Source organism: Ranitomeya variabilis, chromosome 8 (genome assembly GCF_051348905.1).
Source record: "Ranitomeya variabilis isolate aRanVar5 chromosome 8, aRanVar5.hap1, whole genome shotgun sequence".
Classification (NCBI taxonomy): Eukaryota; Metazoa; Chordata; class Amphibia; order Anura; family Dendrobatidae; genus Ranitomeya; species Ranitomeya variabilis.
The window spans coordinates 216322968-216347326 of record NC_135239.1 but is presented as its reverse complement, the minus strand read 5'-3'; the positions used below and the strand labels follow the sequence as shown (position 1 = coordinate 216347326).

General features: G+C 56.2%; 1 protein-coding gene across 5 annotated transcripts in view; it reads right to left on the bottom strand.

Annotated features, from left to right (window-relative positions):
* The window catches only part of DOCK3 (dedicator of cytokinesis 3), a 300167-nt gene that overhangs the window by 29029 nt on the left and 246779 nt on the right, over window positions 1–24359 (bottom strand). For 3 of the 5 annotated variants that reach the window (XM_077277041.1, XM_077277045.1, XM_077277044.1), the window contains 17 exons: window positions 22784–22930; window positions 22399–22497; window positions 19093–19187; window positions 15447–15522; window positions 15256–15356; window positions 14900–14958; window positions 14683–14831; window positions 14525–14610; window positions 13611–13637; window positions 13329–13424; window positions 12943–13003; window positions 6851–6944; window positions 6536–6684; window positions 6273–6359; window positions 6016–6120; window positions 4239–4380; window positions 3855–4021 (listed from right to left, as the gene is read on the bottom strand). In XM_077277041.1, coding sequence (XP_077133156.1) covers window positions 3855–4021; window positions 4239–4380; window positions 6016–6120; window positions 6273–6359; window positions 6536–6684; window positions 6851–6944; window positions 12943–13003; window positions 13329–13424; window positions 13611–13637; window positions 14525–14610; window positions 14683–14831; window positions 14900–14958; window positions 15256–15356; window positions 15447–15522; window positions 19093–19187; window positions 22399–22497; window positions 22784–22930 — 1740 coding nt within the window. The remainder of the gene's footprint in view (window positions 1–3854; window positions 4022–4238; window positions 4381–6015; window positions 6121–6272; window positions 6360–6535; window positions 6685–6850; window positions 6945–12942; window positions 13004–13328; window positions 13425–13610; window positions 13638–14524; window positions 14611–14682; window positions 14832–14899; window positions 14959–15255; window positions 15357–15446; window positions 15523–19092; window positions 19188–22398; window positions 22498–22783; window positions 22931–24359) is intronic. The other 2 variants (XM_077277043.1, XM_077277042.1) reach the window with 2 other exon arrangements.

Below are 24359 nucleotides of genomic sequence, written 5' to 3'. Positions count from 1 at the left end.
ACTCTGAAAAAGAGAGGAGACAGTGTGAGAATGCTGCACTCTATCCATAAACTCTGAAAGAGAGAGGAGACAGTGGGAAAGTGCTACGCTCTATCCACAGACTCTGAAAGAGAGAGGAGACAGTGTGAGAGTGCTGCGCTCTATCCACAGACTCTGAAAGAGAGAGGAGACAGTGTGAGAGTGCTGCGCTCTATCCACAGACAGTGTCAGAGTGCTGCAATCTATCCATAGACTCTGAAAGAGAGAGTAGACAGTGTGAGAGTGCTGCAATCTATCCATAGACTCTGAAAGAGGAGACAGTGTGAGTGCTGCGCTCTATCCATAGACTCTGAAAGAGGAGACAGTGTGAGAGTGCTGCGCTCTATCCAGACTCTGAAAGAGAGAGGAGATAGTGTGAGAGTGCTGCGCTCTATTCATAGACTCTGAAAGAGAGAGACAGTGTGAGAGTGCTGCGCTCTATCCAGACTCTGAAAGAGAGAGCAGATAGTGTGAGAGTGCTGCGCTCTATCCATAGACTCTGAAAGAGAGAGGAGACAGTGTGAGTGCTGCGCTCTATTCATAGACTCTGAAAGAGAGAGGAGACAGTGTGAGAGTGCTACGCTCTATCCACAGACTCTGAAAGAGAGAGGAGACAGTGTGAGAGTGCTGCGCTCTATCCACAGACTCTGAAATAGAGAGTAGACAGTGTGAGAGTGCTGCAATCTATCCATAGACTCTGAAAGAGGAGACAGTGTGAGAGTGCTGCGCTCTATCCATACTCTGAAAGAGAGAGGAGAAAGTGTGCGAGTGCTGCGCTCTATCCACAGACTCTGAAAGAGAGAGGAGACAGTGTGAGAGTGCTGCGCTCTATCCAGACTCTGAAAGAGAGAGGAGATAGTGTGAGAGTGCTGCGCTCTATCCACAGACTCTGAAAGAGAGAGGAGACAGTGTGAGAGTGCTGCGCTCTATCCAGACTCTGAAAAAGAGAGGAGATAGTGTGAGAGTGCTGCGCTCTATCCAGACTCTGAAAGAGAGAGGAGATAGTGTGAGAGTGCTGCGCTCTATTCATAGACTCTGAAAGAGAGAGGAGACAGTGTGAGAGTGCTGCGCTCTATCCAGACTCTGAAAGAGAGAGGAGATAGTGTGAGAGTGCTGCGCTCTATCCACAGACTCTGAAAGAGAGAGGAGACAGTGTGAGAGTGCTGCGCTCTATCCAGACTCTGAAAGAGAGAGGAGATAGTGTGAGAGTGCTGCGCTCTATTCATAGACTCTGAAAGAGAGAGGAGACAGTGTGAGAGTGCTGCGCTCTATCCAGACTCTGAAACAGAGAGGAGATAGTGTGAGTGCTGCGCTCTATCCACAGACTCTGAAAGAGAGAGGAGACAGTGTGAGAGTGCTGCAATCTATCCGTAGACTCTAAAAGAGCGAGGAGACAGTGTGAGAGTGCTGTACTCTATCCAGACTCTGAAAAAAAGAGGAGATAGTGTGAGAGTGCTGCGCTCTATCTACAGACTCTGAAAGAGGAGACAGTGTGAGAATGCTGCGCTCTATCCATAGACTCTGAAAGAGAGAGGAGACAGTGTGAGAGTGCTGCGCTCTATCCATAGACTCTGAAAGAGCAAGGAGACAGTGTGAGAGTGCTGCGCTCTATCCACAGACAGTGTGAGAGTGCTGCAATCTATCCATAGACTCTGAAAGAGAGAGTAGACAGTGTGAGAGTGCTGCAATCTATCCATAGACTCTGAAAGAGGAGACAGTGTGAGTGCTGCTCTCTATCCATAGACTCTGAAAGAGGAGACAGTGTGAGAGTGCTGCGCTCTATCCACAGACTCTGAAATAGAGAGTAGACAGTGTGAGAGTGCTGCAATCTATCCATAGACTCTGAAAGAGGAGACAGTGTGAGAGTGCTGCGCTCTATCCAGACTCTGAAAGAGAGAGGAGATAGTGTGAGAGTGCTGCGCTCTATTCATAGACTCTGAAAGAGAGAGGAGACAGTGTGAGAGTGCTGCGCTCTATCCAGACTCTGAAAGAGAGAGGAGATAGTGTGAGAGTGCTGCGCTCTATTCATAGACTCTGAAAGAGAGGAGATAGTGTGATTGCTGCGCTCTATCCATAGACTCTGAAAGAGAGAGGAGACAGTGTGAGAGTGCTGCGCTCTATCCACAGACTCTGAAAGAGAGAGGAGACAGTGTGAGAGTGCTGCAATCTATCCGTAGACTCTAACAGAGCGAGGAGACAGTGGGAGAGTGCTGCACTCTATCCAGACTCTGAAAAAAAAAGGAGATAGTGTGAGAGTGCTGCGCTCTATCTACAGACTCTGGAAGAGGAGACAGTGTGAGTGCTGCGCTCTATCCATAGACTCTGAAAGAGGAGACAGTGTGAGAGTGCTGCGCTCTATCCATAGACTCTGAAAGAGAGAGGAGACAGTGTGAGAGTGCTACGCTCTATCTATATACTCTGAAAGAGAGAGGAGACAGTGTGAGAGTGCTGCACTCTATCCATACTCTGAAAAAGAGAGGAGATAGTGTGAGAGTGCTACACTCTATCTATATACTCTGAAAGAGAGAGGAGACAGTGTGAGAGTGCTACGCTCTATCCACAGACTCTGAAAGAGGAGACAGTGTGAGAGTGCTACACTCTATCTATATACTCTGAAAGAGAGAGGAGACAGTGTGAGAGTGCTACGCTCTATCCACAGACTCTGAAAGAGGAGACAGTGTGAGAGTGCTGCGCTCTATCCACAGACTCTGAAAGAGAGAGGAGACAGTGTGAGAGTGCTGCGCTCTTTCAATAGACTCTGAAATGAGACAGTGTGAAAGCGCTGCACTCTGTCCATAGACGATGAGACAGTGAGAGCGCTGCACTCTGTCCATAGACTGAGATGAGACAGTGAGAGAGCGCTGCACTCTGTCCATAGACTCTGAGATGACAGTGAGTGAGCGCTGCACTCTGTCCATAGACTCCGAGATGAGACAGTGCTGCACTCTGTCCATAAACTCTGAGATGAGACAGTGAGAGCGCTGCACTCTGTCCACTCTGAGATGAGACAGTGAGAGAGCGCTGCACTCTGTCCATAGACTCTGATATGAGACAGTGAGAGACCGCTGCACTCTGTCCATAGACTCTGAGAGGAAACACTGAGAGAGCGCTGCACTCTGTCCATAGACTCCGAAATGACAGTGCTGCACTCTGTCCATAGATTCTGAGATGAGACAGTGAGAGAGCGCTGCACTCTGTCCATAGACTCTGAGAGGAAACAGTGAGAGAGCACTGCACTCTGTCCATAGACTCTGAGAGGAAACAGTGGGAGAACGCTGCACTCTGTCCATAGACTCTGAGATGAGACAGTGAGAGAGCGCTGCACTCTGTCCATAGACTCTGAGAGGAAACAGTGAGAGAGCGCTGCACTCTGTTCATAGACTCAGAGGAAACAGTGGGAGAACGCTGCACTCTGTCCATAGACTCTGAGATGAGACAGTGAGAGAGCGCTGCACTCTGTCCATAGACTCAGAGAGGAAACAGTGAGAGAGCGCTGCACTCTGTTCATAGACTCAGAGGAAACAGTGGGAGAACGCTGCACTCTGTCCATAGACTCTGAGATGAGACAGTGAGAGAGCGCTGCACTCTGTCCATAGACTCAGAGAGGAAACAGTGAGAGAGCGCTGCACTCTGTTCATAGACTCAGAGGAAACAGTGGGAGAACGCTGCACTCTGTCCATAGACTCTGAGATGAGACAGTGAGAGAGCGCTGCACTCTGTCCATAGACTCTGAGAAGAGACAGTGTGACAGCGCAGCACTCTTTCCATAAACTCTGAGATGAGACACTTTGAGAGCGCTGAGCTCTATCAGTCTGGTGTCGGCTCCCATCACTCACCTTAAACTCGTTGTCTTTGTCGCGGGCGCCGCGATGGAACGGTCGGTCGTACCGAAACCTGCGGACGTTGTTTACGCGGTAGAAGCTCTTTATCCTCTCGGGAACCTGGTCCATGTTCAGCACTCTCGGGGTGTCGGGCAGAGGGATGACTGCATAAATCTGCAGGTCTAGAGAGACAGTCAAGGGAGGAACCATCACAGCAGCATGAAAAAATGAAGACGCAAACCCTGCAACTGAACACCTGTGATCTGCACTGACACACTGTAACCCACCCACAGTGTGACCCCAATAATTGTGAATGTTTTAATTCACTGACTGGAAGCAGAGAAGGTGAATAATGTGACCACACAGTGCCCAGTAATGTCCGCCCTCCCCGCAGGATACACTGGGAGTCGCTCTGCAGGATCGTGTCGTCAGGATGGTTGAGATGCTGCATCGCGATCGCCTGCGGGAACTCGCTGAGCATGCGCTGCTGGAACGCCTCCAGGCGCTCGTAGTCGTGACCGCGGCACACAAACTCCTTATTCTGCAAGACAGGGAGAACAACATCTACATCACCAGGGGGGCTGCATACACAGAACGAGGGACCTGTCTGTACTGTAGTAAGGGGTATACAGGGGACGGTGCAGGGGGGCTGCATACACAGAACGAGGGACCTGTCTGTACTGTAGTAGGGGGTATACAGGGGACGGTGCAGGGGGGCTGCATACACAGAACGAGGGACCTGTCTGTACTGTAGGAGGAGGTATACAGGGGACGGTGCAGGGGGGCTGCATACACAGAACAAGGGACCTGTCTGTACTGTAGGAGGAGGTATACAGGGGACGGTGCAGGGGGGCTGCATACACAGAACAAGGGACCTGTCTGTACTGTAGGAGGAGGTATACAGGGGACGGTGCAGGGGGGCTGCATACACAGAACAAGGGACCTGTCTGTACTGTAGGAGGTATACAGGGGACGGTGCAGGGGGGCTGCATACACAGAACGAGGGACCTGTCTGTACTGTAGGAGGAGGTATACAGGGGACGGTGCAGGGGGGCTGCATACACAGAACGAGGGACCTGTCTGTACTGTGGTAGGGGGCATACAGGGGACGGTGCAGGGGGGCTGCATACACAGAACGAGGGACCTGTCTGTACTGTAGGAGGAGGTATACAGGGGACAGTGCAGGGGGGCTGCATACACAGAACGAGGGACCTGTCTGTACTGTAGGAGGAGGTATACAGGGGACAGTGCAGGGGGGGCTGCATACACAGAACGAGGGACCAGTCTGTACTGTAGTAGGAGGTATACAGAGGACGGTGCAGGGGGGCTGCATACACAGAACGAGGGACCAGTCTGTACTGTAGTAGGAGGTATACAGAGGACGGTGCAGGGGGGCTGCATACACAGAACGAGGGACCTGTCTGTACTGTAGGAGGAGGTATACAGAGGACGGTGCAGGGGGGCTGCATACACAGAACGAGGGACCTGTCTGTACTGTAGGAGGAGGTATACAGGGGACAGTGCAGGGGGGGCTGCATACACAGAACGAGGGACCTGTCTGTACTGTAGGAGGAGGTATACAGGGGACGGTGCAGGGGGGCTGCATACACAGAACGATTGACCTGTCTGTACTGTAGGAGGAGGTATACAGGGGACAGTGCAGGGGGGGCTGCATACACAGAACGAGGGACCAGTCTGTACTGTAGTAGGAGGTATACAGAGGACGGTGCAGGGGGGCTGCATACACAGAACGAGGGACCAGTCTGTACTGTAGTAGGAGGTATACAGAGGACGGTGCAGGGGGGCTGCATACACAGAACGAGGGACCTGTCTGTACTGTAGGAGGAGGTATACAGGGGACAGTGCAGGGGGGGCTGCATACACAGAACGAGGGACCTGTCTGTACTGTAGGAGGAGGTATACAGGGGACGGTGCAGGGGGGCTGCATACACAGAACGATTGACCTGTCTGTACTGTAGGAGGAGGTATACAGGGGACGGTGCAGGGGGGCTGCATACACAGAACGAGGGACCTGTCTGTACTGTAGGAGGAGGTATACAGGGGACAGTGCAGGGGGGGCTGCATACACAGAACGAGGGACCTGTCTGTACTGTAGGAGGAGGTATACAGGGGACAGTGCAGGGGGGCTGCATACACAGAACGAGGGGTAATTTACCCGCAAGAAAAATGGGAACTTCTTTCCATAGAATCCCACTCTGAAGAACTCGGGCTCCAGCCGCTGCTGGTCCATGATGTGATCGTAGTACGACGCCTCCATTTTCTGCAGGAGATGAAGGGGGAAAAGAAGAGTCAAAGGTCGGAGATTGGAGAAGACGGAACAGCTGCTATGTATTGGGCAGCATCCCTAATAACGTAATGGTGCAGCCGCCATCCAGCACCATCGGAGTTAATGCACCAAGAGCCAGCACTCACCAGGATCCAGCTCAGGCTCTGGTAATCGTACAGCTTCTCGTACTGAGCCGCCAGCTCCCTGCACAGAGGAATCCCGAACTCCCAGCACTGAGGAGAAAAGACAAAGTTTACATGTCTTTTTCTTCACTTCCCGGCCAGCAGGTGTCACTGTGTACCAGCTGCCTCTCATAGACATGCTCTGCAACAGTGCCACCTGCAGCACAGGGAGGGTACTGCAGCTCACAATGAGGCTTATACCCCTGGTCCGTGCTCGGCCTCGTTACCTTGCCCTTGTTGAAGTAGTGGATGATTTTGCGGCTCAAACTCTCTTTCCGCTGCCACTCGCTCTGGGTGGGATAATGAAGGAACTCCCGTAGGGAGCGATCGTCCCACTGCAGCGTCTCCCAGTACAGAAGCAGAGTGAACGCAGCTTCTGGAGGGGGAAGGACACGGCGATGAATCTGTAGCACTGGTACATGGTGGAGCAGCGGTGCTGCGTACACGACACAGACACTGTGACTCCGTCCTGTGCAACGGCCCCAGGCAGCGTCACCTCAGTGGTGGTGGGTGGGGGTACGGCAGATGGCAGCCCCCCGTACCTGTGTAGCTATCAGCCTGAAGATGGAGGTCACACAGCTTGTGAATATAACGGATGTACATCTCCTCCTTATTGATCTCTGACTTGTAGAAATTCTGTGAGGATGAAACAAGAACAAAGGGTTAAATTCCCCACTAACCAAAACACCCACCAGGGGACGCTGCCATTAGAGACACCCACCAGGGGACGCTGTCATCAGAGACACCCACCGGGGACGCTGCCATCAGAGACACCCACCAGGGACGCTGTCATCAGAGACACCCACCGGGGACGCTGCCATCAGAGACACCCACCGGGGACGCTGCCATCAGAGACACCCACCCGGGGACGCTGCCATCAGAGACACCCACCCGGGGACGCTGCCATCAGAGACACCCACCCGAGGACGCTGCCATCGAAGACACCCACCAGGGGACGCTGTCATCAGAGGCACCCACCGGGGACGCTGCCATCAGAGACACCCACCCGGGGACGCTGCCATCAGGGACACCCACCCGGGGACGCTGCCATCAGAGACACCCACCAGGGGACGCTGCCATCAGAGACACCCACCAGGGGACGCTGTCATCAGAGACGCTGTCATCAGAGACACCCACCGGGGACGCTGCCATCAGAGACACCCACCCGGGGACGCTATAATCAGGGACACCCACCCGGGGACGCTGCCATCAGAGACACCCACCAGGGGACGCTGCCATCAGAGACACCCACCAGGGGACGCTGTCATCAGAGACACCCACCGGGGACGCTGTCATCAGAGACACCCACCAGGGACGCTGTCATCAGAGACACCCACCGGGGACGCTGCCATCAGAGACACCCACCAGGGGACGCTGCCATCAGAGACACCCACCAGGGGACGCTGTCATCAGAGACACCCACCGGGGACGCTGTCATCAGAGACACCCACCGGGGACGCTATCATCAGGGACACCCACCAGGGGACGCTGTCATCAGAGACACCCACCAGGGGACGCTATCATCAGAGACACCCACCAGGGGACGCTGTCATCAGAGACACCCACCGGGGGACGCTGTCATCAGAGACACCCACCGGGGACGCTGCCAACAGAGACACCCAATGGGGACGCTGTCATCAGAGACACCCACCAGGGGACGCTGCCATCAGAGACATCGACCTGGGGACGCTGCCATCAGAGACACCCACCGGGGACGCTGCCATCAGAGACACCCACCAGGGGATGCTGCCATCAGAGACACCCACCAGGGGACGCTGCCATCAGAGACACCCACCAGGGGACGCTGTCATCAGAGACGCTGTCATCAGAGACACCCACCGGGGACGCTATCATCAGGGACACCCACCAGGGGACGCTGTCATCAGAGACGCTGTCATCAGAGACACCCACCAAAAGATGCTGTCATCAGAGACACCCACCGGGGACGCTGCCATCAGAGACACCCACCCGGGGATGCTGCCATCAGAGACACCCACCCGGGGACGCTGCCATCAGAGACACCCACCCGAGGACGCTGCCATCGAAGACACCCACCAGGGGACGCTGTCATCAGAGGCACCCACCGGGGACGCTGCCATCAGAGACACCCACCCGGGGACGCTGCCATCAGGGACACCCACCCGGGGACGCTGCCATCAGAGACACCCACCAGGGGACGCTGCCATCAGAGACACCCACCAGGGGACGCTGTCATCAGAGACGCTGTCATCAGAGACACCCACCGGGGACGCTGCCATCAGAGACACCCACCCGGGGACGCTATAATCAGGGACACCCACCCGGGGACACTGCCATCAGAGACACCCACCAGGGGACGCTGCCATCAGAGACACCCACCAGGGGACGCTGTCATCAGAGACACCCACCGGGGACGCTGTCATCAGAGACACCCACCAGGGACGCTGTCATCAGAGACACCCACCGGGGACGCTGCCATCAGAGACACCCACCAGGGGACGCTGCCATCAGAGACACCCACCAGGGGACGCTGTCATCAGAGACACCCACCGGGGACGCTGTCATCAGAGACACCCACCGGGGACGCTATCATCAGGGACACCCACCAGGGGACGCTGTCATCAGAGACACCCACCAGGGGACGCTATCATCAGAGACACCCACCAGGGGACGCTGTCATCAGAGACACCCACCGGGGGACGCTGTCATCAGAGACACCCACCGGGGACGCTGCCAACAGAGACACCCAATGGGGACGCTGTCATCAGAGACACCCACCAGGGGACGCTGCCATCAGAGACATCGACCTGGGGACGCTGCCATCAGAGACACCCACCGGGGACGCTGCCATCAGAGACACCCACCAGGGGATGCTGCCATCAGAGACACCCACCAGGGGACGCTGCCATCAGAGACACCCACCAGGGGACGCTGTCATCAGAGACGCTGTCATCAGAGACACCCACCGGGGACGCTATCATCAGGGACACCCACCAGGGGACGCTGTCATCAGAGACGCTGTCATCAGAGACACCCACCAAAAGATGCTGTCATCAGAGACACCCACCGGGGACGCTATCATCAGGGACACCCACCAGGGGACGCTGTCATCAGAGACACCCACCAGGGGACGCTATCATCAGAGACACCCACCAGGGGACGCTGTCATCAGAGACACCCACCGGGGATGCTGTCATCAGAGACACCCACCAGGGACGCTGTCATCAGAGACACCCACCGGGGACGCTGCCATCAGAGACACCCACCAGGGGACGCTGCCATCAGAGACACCCACCAGGGGACGCTGTCATCAGAGACACCCACCGGGGACGCTGTCATCAGAGACACCCACCAAAGGACGCTGTCATCAGAGACACCCACCGGGGACGCTATCATCAGGGACACCCACCAGGGGACGCTGTCATCAGAGACACCCACCAGGGGACGCTATCATCATAGACACCCACCAGGGGACGCTGTCATCAGAGACACCCACCGGGGACGCTGTCATCAGAGACACCCACCAGGGACGCTGTCATCAGAGACACCCACCGGGGACGCTGCAATCAGAGACACCCACCAGGGGACGCTGCCATCAGAGACACCCACAAGGGGACGCTGTCATCAGAGACACCCACCGGGGACGCTGTCATCAGAGACACCCACCAAAGGACGCTGCCATCAGAGACACCCACCAGGGGACGCTGCCATCAGAGACACCCACCAGGGGACGCTGCCATCAGAGACACCCACCAGGGGACGCTGTCATCAGAGACACCCACCGGGGACGCTGCCAACAGAGACACCCAATGGGGACGCTGTCATCAGAGACACCCACCAGGGGACGCTGCCATCAGAGACATCGACCTGGGGACGCTGCCATCAGAGACACCCACCGGGGACGCTGCCATCAGAGACACCCACCAGGGGATGCTGCCATCAGAGACACCCACCAGGGGACGCTGCCATCAGAGACACCCACCAGGGGACGCTGTCATCAGAGACGCTGTCATCAGAGACACCCACCAAAAGACGCTGTCATCAGAGACACCCACCGGGGACGCTATCATCAGGGACACCCACCAAAAGACGCTGTCATCAGAGACGCTGTCATCAGAGACACCCACCAAAAGATGCTGTCATCAGAGACACCCACCGGGGACGCTATCATCAGGGACACCCACCAGGGGACGCTGTCATCAGAGACGCTGTCATCAGAGACACCCACCAAAAGACGCTGTCATCAGAGACACCCACCGGGGACGCTATCATCAGGGACACCCACCAGGGGATGCTGTCATCAGAGACACCCACCAGGGGACGCTGTCATCAGAGACACCCACCAGGGGACGCTGCCATCAGAGACACCCACCGGGGACGCTGCCATCAGAGACACCCACCAGGGGACGCTGCCATCAGAGACACCCACCAGGGGACGCTGCCATCAGAGACACCCACCGGGGACGCTGCCATCAGAGACACCCACCAGGGGACGCTGTCATCAGAGACACCCACCGGGGACGCTGTCATCAGAGACACCCACCAGGGGACGCTGTCATCAGAGACACCCACCAAAGGACGCTGTCATCAGAGACACCCACCGGGGACACTATCATCAGGGACACCCACCAGGGGACGCTGTCATCAGAGACACCCACCAGGGGACGCTGTCATCAGAGACACCCACCAGGGGACGCTGTCATCAGAGACACCCACCAGGGGACGCTGCCATCAGAGACACCCACCCGGGGTCGCTGCCATCAGAGACACCCACCAGGGGACGCTGTCATCAGAGACACCCACCAGGGGACGCTGCCATCAGAGACACCCACCGGGGACGCTGTCATCAGAGACACCCACCAGGGGATGCTGTCATCAGAGACACCCACCGGGGACGCTATCATCAGGGACACCCACCCGGGGAAGCTGCCATCAGAGACACCCACCCGGGGAAGCTGCCATCAGAGACAGCCACCCGGGGAAGCTGCCATCAGAGACAGCCACCCGGGGAAGCTGCCATCAGAGACACCCACCAGGGGACGCTGTCATCAGAGACACCCACCGGGGACGCTATCATCAGGGACACCCACCCGGAGACGCTGCCATCAGAGACACCCACCCGGGGAAGCTGCCATCAGAGACACCCACCCGGGGAAGCTGCCATCAGAGACACCCACCCGGAGACGCTGCCATCAGAGACACCGACCAGGGGACGCTGCCATCAGAGACACCCACTAGGGGACGCTACCATCAGAGACACCCACCCGGGGGCTGCCATCAGAGACACCCACCCGGAGACGCTGCCATCAGAGATACCCACCGGGGACTCTGCCATCAGAGACACCCACCCGGGGATGCTGCCATCAAAGACACCCACCCAGGGAAGCTGCCATCAGAGACACCGACCAGGGGACGCTGCCATCAGAGACACCCACAAGGGGACGCTGCCATCAGAGACACCGACCAGGGGACGCTGCCATCAGAGACACCCAATGGGGACGCTATTATCAGGGACACCCACCCGGGGACGCTGCTATCAGAGACACCCAATGGGGACGCTGCCATCAGAGACACCGACCAGGGGACGCTGCCATCAGAGACACCCACCGGGGACGCTGTCATCAGAGACACCCACCAGGAGACGCTGCCATCAGAGACACCCACCCGGGGACGCTGCTATCAGAGACACCCAGGGGATGCTGTCATCAGAGACACCCACCCGGAGACGCTGCCATCAGAGACACCCACCAGGGGACGCTGTCATCAGGGACATCAACCCGGGGACGTTGCCATCAGAGACACCCACCAGGGGACGCTGTCATCAGAGACACCGACCAGGGGACGCTGTCATCAGAGACACCCACCAGGAGACGCTGCCATCAGAGACACCCACCCGTGGACGCTGCCATCAGAGACACCAACCCGGGGACGCTGCCATCAGAGACACCCACCAGGGGACGCTGTCATCAGGGACACCAACCCGGGGACGCTGCCATCAGAGACACCCACCAGGGGACGCTGTCATCAGAGACACCCACCAGGGGATGCTGTCATCAGAGACACCCACCAGGGGACGCTGTCATCAGAGACACCCACCAGGGGACGCTGTCATCAGACACCGACCAGGGGACGCTGCCATCAGAGACACCCACCAGGAGACGCTGCCATCAGAGACACCCACCCGGGGACGCTGCCATCAGAGACACCCACCCGGGGACGCTGCCATCAGAGACACCCACCAGGGGACGCTGCCATCAGAGACACCCACCAGGGGACGCTGCCATCAGAGACACCCACCCGGGGACGCTGCCATCAGAGACACCCACCAGGGGACGCTGCCATCAGAGACACCCACCCGGGGAAGCTGCCATCAGAGACACCCACCCGGGGAAGCTGCCATCAGAGACACCCACCCGGGGAAGCTGCCATCAGAGACACCCACCCGGGGAAGCTGCCATCAGAGACACCGACCAGGGGACGCTGCCATCAGAGACACCCAATGGGGACGCTATCATCAGGGACACCCACCAGGGGACGCTGCCATCAGAGACACCCACCCGGGGATGCTGCCATCAGAGACACCCAACCGGGGACGCTGCCATCAGAGACACTCAACCAAGGTCGCTGCAACTGGAAAAACGTCTGCAGCACTCACCATCAGATTCACTGTGCAGCCGATCTTCTTATTCTCAGTCTCTTCTCCTTTCATGCAGTCTCTGCAGCAACACAAGAGTGAGAAAGGAGAAAGCAAAACTGCGCTAATATCAGGTGTAATACTCCAGTCGCCTCCAGAGCTACAGTCACTATTCTGCTGTTACATCATGTCTTATCCTCCAGTCACCTCCAGAGCTGCAATCACTCTTCTGCTGTTACACAGTGTCTTATCCTCCAGTCACCTCCAGAGCTGCAGTCACTATTCTGCTTTTACATCATGTCTTATCCTCCTGAGCTGCGATCACTATTCTGCTGTTACATCATGTCTTATCCTCCAGTCACCTCCAGAGCTGCGATCACTGTTCTGCTGGCACATGTATACCACACCTGTAGTCCAGCAGTCTCTCCATGAGGCGTGTTACAGAGGTCACAAAGGAGGCGCCCGGCTCTCTCCACGTCTCTTGCTCAATTTTCTCCAATAAACTTAAGGCAAAAGAGAAAAGAATTAAAAAAAATCCAAATTCTCGAAAAGTAAAAACGGTGACGGGAGCGTCAGGGGACGCACAAGTAACTGGAGAACAGTTACTTCCTATGATCTGGCAGTGCCGGATTACAGGGATGTTCCCGCACATCACAGATTAACAGCACGATGTAGAACGGAGCACGTACCTGGGGTACGGACCAAACAGCTGAGAGCTGCTCCGGCAGCGGGCGAGGGGACAAACACAAACATATCACAATGTGCCGCAAATCACCGCACCCTGCAGTACTATACAAGAGCCCACCCCTGCGGAAGACTCGCCCTCTGACGGAGAACTACAAGTCACAGCTTCATAAGGGATACCAGGCAGCAGAGGAACACCGGCTGCTGTGATCTGCAAACCACCTGATGGGGAAAGGTCTGCGGAAGCGGGAAAGGTCTGCGGCAGCGGGGAAGGGTCTGCGGCAGCGGGGACAGGTCTGCGGTAGCTAGGAAAAGTCTGTGGCAGCGGGAGAGGTCTGCGGCAACGGGGAGAGGTCTGCGGCAGCGGGGAAAGGTCTGCGGCAGCGGGGAAGGGTCTGCGGCAGCGGGGACAGGTCTGCGGCAGCTAGGAAAAGTCTGTGGCAGCGGGAGAGGTCTGCGGCAACGGGGAGAGGTCTGCGGCAGCGGGGAGAGGTCTGCGGCAGCGGGGAAAGGTCTGCGGAAGCGGGGAAAGGTCTGCGGAAGCGGGGAAAGGTCTGCGGAAGCGGGGAAAGGTCTGCGGCAGCGGGGAAAGGTCTGCGGCAGCGGGGAAAGGTCTGCGGCAGCGGGGAAAGGTCTGCGGCAGTGGGGACAGGTCTGCGGCAACGGGGAGAGGTCTGCGACAACGGGGAGAGGTCTGCGGCAATGGGAAAAAGTCTGCGGCAACAGGGAGAGGTCTGCTGCATGGACCTCGGAGAGAACAAAAAGCAGTGAAACCTTGAGGCACAAGTTGAGTATACCAATAACGCTTTATTCTGTAACGATCGGATTTTCTCTCTGCACCGTCCCTTTAATAAGGCGATTACCCCTTTATCCGCCATATAACCCTGTGCGCTGCGCGGCTGAGGTCGCTCGGACTCACAGGAGACTGAAGAGCTCTCGGTAGTTCTCGTCGCCTTTCCCCTCGGACACCAGGGAGTCCAGCTTATCGATGAGCTCGGCCTCCACCTGAGGAGACGCAGGATGGTCACATACGAGGAGCCGCCGACCTCCCCGCGCCATTTCTGCGCCGCCTCTCACCTGCTTGAAGTTTCCGTTGCGCCGCTGTTCACAGTCCATCATGTCGTGGAATATGGGGATCATGATGTTGCGGACCTCCGGCTGCGGGACCAAGGACACCCCCAGGAATGGGCCAATCATGCCGGGTATGAAGTGGTATTTGTGCTCTCCTGGAAAGTGAGCAGAGAAGGATGAGACGAGGATCGGGGGCCGACAGAAGACCCCTGACGTCACTCACCCAGGTTCTGCCACATGTTAAACAGCTCGTATGTCATCATGACGCGCATGTCGCCATACCTGGAGGTGGAGAGGGACGGGCAGGTCAGTAACATCGCCACTTATATCCTGCTCACACAGCTGAGGGATCGTTACAATGTATCACCGTAGACGATCCTCTGTGAATACAGCACTGCACTGACACACTGTAACAAACCCCAAGGACTAGGACAGAATTTCATGCTTTCTACATACAATGAATATTCTCATTCACTGACAACAAGCAGAGATGTTGAAATAAACAAAGTAGATAAGTAAGATGGCAATGTGCGGAGGCGAAGCTTCACGGGCTCGGTATTATCTCAGGGGGGCACTTACTTATCCAGGACCCTTCTCCTCTTCCCCGATGCAAAGTTCTCCAGCTGTAGACTGGGCTGGTTGATGAAGAGGACGGCGAGGCTGAAGTACGAGTTCCACACCTAGAAGGTGAAGGACGGAGCCGTGAGCAGCGCCCCCTCCTGGAGGATTCACCCCAATATAACACGGGCTCTATAATGGGGGAGACTTACCTTAAAGTCAAAATCCTCTTCACAGAAGTTCTTGTGCACGGCGGGCGACACGTACTGAACGGTCGTCACTATGATGCTGCGGGAAGAGAAAGAAATGTATGCGGCGAATGTGGGCGCCATACCGTACGTCACCGCACAACGCCGGGGATGGAGGGCTGGTACCGCTCATAGGGAAATACATAGGAATCATTCACCGACAGCAAGCACAGAACGTCTCATGTACAAAGCATGGGATTAATGGTGCCACATACATAATAAGAACTGAAAAGTGGGGAAAAAGCTGAAAGTATTAAACTTACACAAAATAAAAATATAATTTATTTCATAAAATAACTAACACTAATATCTAATAGGCAGCTACAGTTGTGGCCAAAAGTATTGACACCCCTGCAATTCTGTCAGATAATACTCAGTTTCTTCCTGAAAATGATTGCAAACACAAATTCTTTGGTATTATTATCTTCACATAATTTGTCTTAAATGAAAAAACACAAAAAGAATTGTCCTAAAGCCAAATTGGATATAATTCCACACCAAACATAAAAAAGGGGGTGGACAAAAGTATTGGCACTGTTGGAAAAATCATGTGATGCTTCTCTAATTAGTGTAACTAACAGCCCCTGTAACTGACCTGTGGCACCTAACAGCTGTTGGCAATAACTAAATCACACTTGCAGCCAGTTGACACGGATTAAAGTTGTCTCAACCTCTGTCCTGTGTCCTTGTGTGTACCACATTGAGCATGGAGAAAAGAAAGAAGACCAAAGGACTGTCTGAGGACCTGAGAAACCAAATTGTGAGGAAGCATGAGCAATCTCAAGGCTACAAGTCCATCTCCAAAGACCTGAATGTTCCTGTGTCCACCGTGCGCAGTGTCATCAAGAAGTGTAAAGCCCATGGCACTGTGGCTAACCTCCCTAGATGTGGACGGAAAAGAAAAATTGACGAGAGATTTCAACGCAAGATTGTGCGGATGTTGGATAAAGAACCTCGACTAACATCCAAACAAGTTCAAGCTGCCCTGCAGTCCGAGGGTACAACAGTGTCAACCCGTACTATCCGTCAGCGTCTGAATGAAAAGGGACTGTATGGTAGGAGACCCAGGAAGACCCCACTTCTTACCCCGAGACATAAAAAAGCCAGGCTGGAGTTTGCCAAAACTTACCTGAAAAAGCCTCAAAATGTTTTGGAAGAATGTTCTCTGGTCAGATGAGACAAAAGTAGAGCTTTTTGGCAAAGGCATCAACATAGAGTTTACAGGAGAAAAAAAAAAAAGAGGCATTCAAAGAAAAGAACACGGTCCCTACAGTCAAACATGGTGGAGGTTCCCTGATGTTTTGGGGTTGCTTTGCTGCCTCTGGCACTGGACTGCTTGACCGTGTGCATGGCATTATGAAGTCTGAAGACTACCAACAAATTTTGCAGCATAATGTAGGGCCCAGTGTGAGAAAGCTGCGTCTCCCTCAGAGGTCATGGGTCTTCCAGCAGGACAATGACCCAAAACACACTTCAAAAAGCACTAGAAAATGGTTTGAGAGAAAGCACTGGAGACTTCTAAGGTGGCCAGCAATGAGTCCAGACCTGAATCCCATAGAACACCTGTGGAGAGATCTAAAAACGGCAGTTTAGAGAAGGCACCCTGCAAATATCAGGGACCTGGAGCAGTTTGCCAAAGAAGAATGGTCTAAAATTCCAGCAGAGCATTGTAAGAAACTCATCGATGGTTACCGGAAGCGGTTGGTCGCAGTTATTTTGGCTAAAGGTTGTGCTACCAAGTATTAGGCTGAGGGTGCCAATACTTTTGTCTGGACCATTTTTGGAGTTTTGTGTGAAATGATCAATGTTTTGCTTTTTGCTTCATTCTCTTTTGTGTTTTTTCATTTAAGACAAATTAAATGAAGATAATAATACCAAAGAATTTGTGTTTGCAATCATTTTCAGGAAGAAACTGAGTATTATCTGACAGAATTGCAGGGGTGTCAATACTTTTGGCCACAACTGTATATATATATGCACAGCAGTGCGGTAATGAGGCTCCACCTTATATTACACCGGTGACATCACCCTATATTACACCGGTGACATCACCCTATATTACACCGGTGACATCACCCTATATTACACCGGTGACATCACCCTATATTACACCGGTGACATCACCCTATATTACACCGGTGACATCACCCTATATTACACCGGTGACATCACCCTATATTACACCGGTGGCATCACCCTATATTACACCGGTGACATCACCCTATATTACACCGGTGACATCACCCTATATTACACCGGTGACATCACCCTATATTACACCGGTGACATCACCCTATATTACACCGGTGACATCACCCTATATTACACCGGTGACATCACCCTATATTACACCGGTGACATCACCCTATATTACACCGGTGACATCACCCTATATTACACCGGTGACATCACCCTATATTACACCGGTGACATCACCCTATATTACACCGGTGACATCACCCTATATTACACCGGTGACATCACCCTATATTACACCGGTGACATCACCCTATATTACACCGGTGACATCACCCTATATTACACCGGTGACATCACCCTATATTACACCGGTGACATCACCCTATATTACACCGGTGACATCACCCTATATTACACCGGTGACATCACCCTATATTACACCGGTGACATCACCCTATATTACACCGGTGACATCACCCTATATTACACCGGTGACATCACCCTATATTACACCGGTGACATCACCCTATATTACACCGGTGACATCACCCTATATTACACCGGTGGCATCACCCTATATTACACCGGTGACATCACCCTATATTACACCGGTGACATCACCCTATATTACACCGGTGGCATCACCCTATATTACACCGGTGACATCACCCTATATTACACCGGTGACATCACCCTATATTACACCGGTGACATCACCCTATATTACACCGGTGGCATCACCCTATATTACACCGGTGGCATCACCCTATATTACACCGGTGACATCACCCTATATTACACCGGTGACATCACCCTATATTACACCGGTGGCATCACCCTATATTACACCGGTGGCATCACCCTATATTACACCGGTGACATCACCCTATATTACACCGGTGACATCACCCTATATTACACCGGTGGCATCACCCTATATTACACCGGTGACATCACCCTATATTACACCGGTGACATCACCCTATATTACACCGGTGACATCACCCTATATTACACCGGTGGCATCACCCTATATTACACCGGTGACATCACCCTATATTACACCGGTGACATCACCCTATATTACACCGGTGGCATCACCCTATATTACACCGGTGACATCACCCTATATTACACCGGTGACATCACCCTATATTACACCGGTGACATCACCCTATATTACACCGGTGACATCACCCTATATTACACCGGTGACATCACCCTATATTACACCGGTGACATCACCCTATATTACACCGGTGACATCACCCTATATTACACCGGTGACATCACCCTATATTACACCGGTGACATCACCCTATATTACACCGGTGACATCACCCTATATTACACCGGTGACATCACCCTATATTACACTGGTGACATCACTTGCTGTGGGGGAGTCTCTTACTTGCTGGCCAGAAGTCTCATCACTGTCCAGTCTGGAGGGAAGACGCTCAGCTTCAGCAAGTTGCGAAAAACGCAGAAAATCTTTAGCAGGAATTCCTGGAGGAAGAAGAAATAGACGATTGTGCGTCTCCTGATTATAAATCTATTCCTTTGGTAAATCTGGTTCTAGAAAACCTGGGAGACCTCCAGTACGGTGCAGGGATCCACCCAACATTCCTGGCACAAAAAACATTACACAACCTAAGATAGCTAGGTGATCACTGTGAGACTGCCAGGAGGACAGCTGCCCGCTCCACTGACTGCTCAGCTCCCCACTCCACTGCCCGCTCCACTGACTGCTCAGCTCCCCACTCCACTGCCCGCTCCACTGACTGCTCAGCTCCCCACTCCACTGCCCGCTCCACTGACTGCTCAGCTCCCCACTCCACTGCCCGTCCACTGCCCGCTCAGCTCCCCACTCCACTGCCCGTCCACTGCCCGCTCAGTTCCCCACACCACTGCCCGCTCCACTGACTGCTCAGCTCCCCACTCCACTGCCCGCTCCACTGACTGCTCAGCTCCCCACTCCACTGCCCGCTCCACTGACTGCTCAGCTCCCCACTCCACTGCCCGCTCCACTGACTGCTCAGCTCCCCACTCCACTGCCCGTCCACTGCCCGCTCAGCTCCCCACTCCACTGCCCGTCCACTGCCCGCTCAGTTCCCCACACCACTGCCCGCTCCACTGACTGCTCAGCTCCCCACTCCACTGCCCGCTCCACTGACTGCTCAGCTCCCCACTCCACTGCCCGTCCACTGCCCGCTCAGCTCCCCACTCCACTGCCCGTCCACTGCCCGCTCAGTTCCCCACACCACTGCCCGCTCCACTGACTGCTCAGCTCCCCACTCCACTGCCCGCTCCACTGACTGCTCAGCTCCCCACTCCACTGCCCGCTCCACTGACTGCTCAGCTCCCCACTCCACTGCCCGTCCACTGCCCGCTCAGCTCCCCACTCCACTGCCCGTCCACTGCCCGCTCAGCTCCCCACTCCACTGCCCGTCCACTGCCCGCTCAGTTCCCCACTCCACTGCCCGCTCCACTGACTGCTCAGCTCCCCACTCCACTGCCCGCTCCACTGACTGCTCAGCTCCCCACTCCACTGGCCGCTCCACTGACTGCTCAGCTCCCCACTCCACTGCCCGTCCACTGCCCGCTCAGTTCCCCACTCCACTGCCCGCTCCACTGACTGCTCAGCTCCCCACTCCACTGCCCCCTCCACTGACTGCTCAGTACCCCACTCCACTGCCCGCTCAGCTCCCCACTCCACTGCCCGCTCCACTGACTGCTCAGTACCCCCTCTCCACTGCCCGCTCAGCTCCCCACTCCACTGCCCGATCCACTGACTGCTCAGCTCCCCACTCCACTGCCCGCTCCACTGACTGCTCAGCTCCCCACTCCACTGCCCGCTCCACTGACTGCTCAGCTCCCCACTCCACTGCCCGTCCACTGCCCGCTCAGCTCCCCACTCCACTGCCCGTCCACTGCCCGCTCAGTTCCCCACTCCACTGCCCGCTCCACTGACTGCTCAGCTCCCCACTCCACTGCCCGCTCCACTGACTGCTCAGCTCCCCACTCCACTGGCCGCTCCACTGACTGCTCAGCTCCCCACTCCACTGCCCGTCCACTGCCCGCTCAGTTCCCCACTCCACTGCCCGCTCCACTGACTGCTCAGCTCCCCACTCCACTGCCCCCTCCACTGACTGCTCAGTACCCCCTCTCCACTGCCCGCTCAGCTCCCCACTCCACTGCCCGCTCCACTGACTGCTCAGCTCCCCACTCCACTGCCCGTCCACTGCCCGCTCAGCTCCCCACTCCACTGCCCGTCCACTGCCCGCTCAGTTCCCCACTCCACTGCCCGCTCCACTGACTGCTCAGCTCCCCACTCCACTGCCCGCTCCACTGACTGCTCAGCTCCCCACTCCACTGGCCGCTCCACTGACTGCTCAGCTCCCCACTCCACTGCCCGTCCACTGCCCGCTCAGTTCCCCACTCCACTGCCCGCTCCACTGACTGCTCAGCTCCCCACTCCACTGCCCCCTCCACTGACTGCTCAGTACCCCACTCCACTGCCCGCTCAGCTCCCCACTCCACTGCCCGCTCCACTGACTGCTCAGTACCCCCTCTCCACTGCCCGCTCAGCTCCCCACTCCACTGCCCGATCCACTGACTGCTCAGCTCCCCACTCCACTGCCCGCTCCACTGACTGCTCAGCTCCCCACTCCACTGCCCGCTCCACTGACTGCTCAGCTCCCCACTCCACTGCCCGTCCACTGCCCGCTCAGTTCCCCACTCCACTGCCCGCTCCACTGACTGCTCAGCTCCCCACTCCACTGCCCGCTCCACTGACTGCTCAGTACCCCACTCCACTGCCCGCTCCACTGACTGCTCAGTATCCCACTCCACTGCCCGCTCAGCTCCCCACTCCACTGCCCGATCCACTGACTGCTCAGCTCCCCACTCCACTGCCCGCTCAGCTCCCCACTCCACTGCCCGCTCCACTGACTGCTCAGCTCCCCACTCAACTGCCCATCCACTGCCCGCTCAGCTCCCCACTCCACTGCCCGCTCCACTGACTGCTCAGCTCCCCACTCCACTACCCGCTCCACCGACTGCTCCGTTCCCCACTCCACTGCCTGCTCCACTGACTGCTCAGCTCCCCACGCCACTGCTCGATCCACTGACTGCTCAGTTCCCACTTCACTGCCCGCTCAGTTCTCCGCTCCACTGCCTGCTCAGTTCTCCGCTCCACTGCCTGCTCAGTTCCCCGCTCTGCTGCCCGCTCAGTTCTCCGCTCCACTGCCTGCTCAGTTTCTCGCTCCGCTTCCCGCTCTGCTCCTCTGCCAGCTTCACTTCCCATTCCACTGCCCACTCCGTGCTCCACTGCTTGCTTCCTGCTCCAAGGCCTGCTCCCCGCTCCACTCTTTGCTCCCTCCACTTCATGTCCCACTGCTCCCATCCGTTACCCACTCCGCTGCCCGTCCCACTGCCCACTCTGCTGCCCGCTGCCCATTTTCCTCTCCTCTGCCTGCTCCGCTCCACTACCTGATTTGCTCCATTGCCTGCTCCGCTGCCTTGCTCCACTGCCTACTCCGCTTCACTGCCCGCTCCCTGCTCCACTGCCCTCTCCCTGCTCCCCTGACCGAGTCCACTGCTTGCTCCCCTGCCCGCTCCCAGCTTCACTGTCCACTCCCCTGCCTGCTACCTGCTACACTGCTCGCGCCCTGCCATCTCTCTGCCCGCTACCCGCTCCACTGCCCGCTCCGCTCACCTTCAGCTCTTCTTTGCTCTGGAAGTTGTGCAGCAGATGCTGGTAGTGAGTGTCCGACATCAGACGGAGCAAAGAAAGGAGACACGAAACATACTCCCCCTAATGGGGGACAAGAGTCAGTGCAGAGGTGGGTGCAGGGGAGGGGATGTAGGGTGATGGGGTCAGAGGTCACACTATGAGGATGATGATCATATATCTATAAGGTCCATGCAGGATCTATCCCCGATGCGGAGGAGACGTTACATTCTTGTCTGTGACTAGTCACAGTCCTCCGGCTGCTGCACGGCCGCGCAGTCCTATACGGTACAGTGATGAGGATGCTGAGGGTGACACTGAGGATGATGAGGGAAGGATTAGAGAGAAGATAAATGAGTTAATTACTAACAGTGATCTCTGCTGTGCACTGCGGGCAGCGCTGGCCTCTTACCGCCTCCTGCGACTGAGATTTACTCATAATGATCAGCAGAGTCTGCAGCAGAACGTCCAGCAGACTCTCCTGCAGCATCTGCACCTCCTCCCCCACGTCCACCTCCTGCCGCGGAAGAGAAGACAGGGTCACACGCGGCTCGGGTCTTAGAGGGTTACACACGGCCCGGGTCATAGAGGGTTACACATAGCCCAGGACTAAGAGGGTCACATGCGGCCCGGGACATAGAGGATCACACAGGGCCCGGGACATAGGGGTCACACGCGGCCCAGGACTAAGAGGGTCACATGCGGCCCAGGACTAAGAGGGTCACACACGGCCCGGGAAATAGGGGTCACATGCGGCCCAGGACTAAGAGGGTCACACACGGCCCGGGACATAGAGGGTCAAACACAGCCCGGGACATAGAGGATCACACAGGGCCCGGGACATAGAGGGTCACACAGGGCCCGGGACATAGAGGGTCAAACACAGCCCAGGACATAGAGGATCACACAGGGCCCGGGACATAGAGGGTCACACACAGCCCGGGACATAGAGGGTCACACAGGGCCCGGGACATAGAGGGTCAAACACAGCCCAGGACATAGAGGATCACACAGGGCCCGGGACATAGAGGGTCACACACAGCCCGGGACATAGAGGGTCACACACGGCCCGGGACATAGAGGGTCACACATGGCCCGGGACATAGAGGGTCACACAGGGCCCGGGACATAAGAGTCACACGCGGCCCGGGACATAGAGGGTCACACACGGCAAGGGACATAGAGGGTCAAACACGGCCCGGGACATAGAGGGTCACACAGGGCCCGGGACATAGGAGTCACACGCGGCCCGGGACATAGAGGGTCAAACACAGCCCGGGACATAGAGGGTCACACAGGGCCCGGGACATAGAGGGTCACACAGGGCCCGGGACATAGAGGGTCAAACACAGCCCAGGACATAGAGGGTCACACACGGCCCGGGACATAGAGGGTCAAACACAGCCCGGGACATAGAGGATCACACAGGGCCCGGGACATAGAGGGTCAAACACAGCCCAGGACATAGAGGATCACACAGGGCCAGGGACATAGAGGGTCAAACACAGCCCGGGACATAGAGGGTCACACACGGCCCGGGACATAGAGGGTCACACATGGCCCGGGACATAGAGGGTCACACAGGGCCCGGGACATAAGAGTCACACGCGGCCCGGGACATAGAGGGTCACACACGGCCCGGGACATAGAGGGTCACACAGGGCCCGGGACATAGGAGTCACACGCGGCCCGGGACATAGAGGGTCAAACACAGCCCGGGACATAGGGGTCACACAGGGCCCGGGACATAGAGGGTCAAACACGGCCCGGGACATAGAGGGTCAAACACAGCCCGGGACATAGAGGGTCAAACACAGCCCGGGACATAGAGGGTCAAACACAGCCCGGGACATAGAGGGTCACACAGGGCCCGGGACATAGAGGGTCAAACACGGCCCGGGACATAGAGGGTCACACGTGGCCCGGGACATAGAGGGTCACACAGG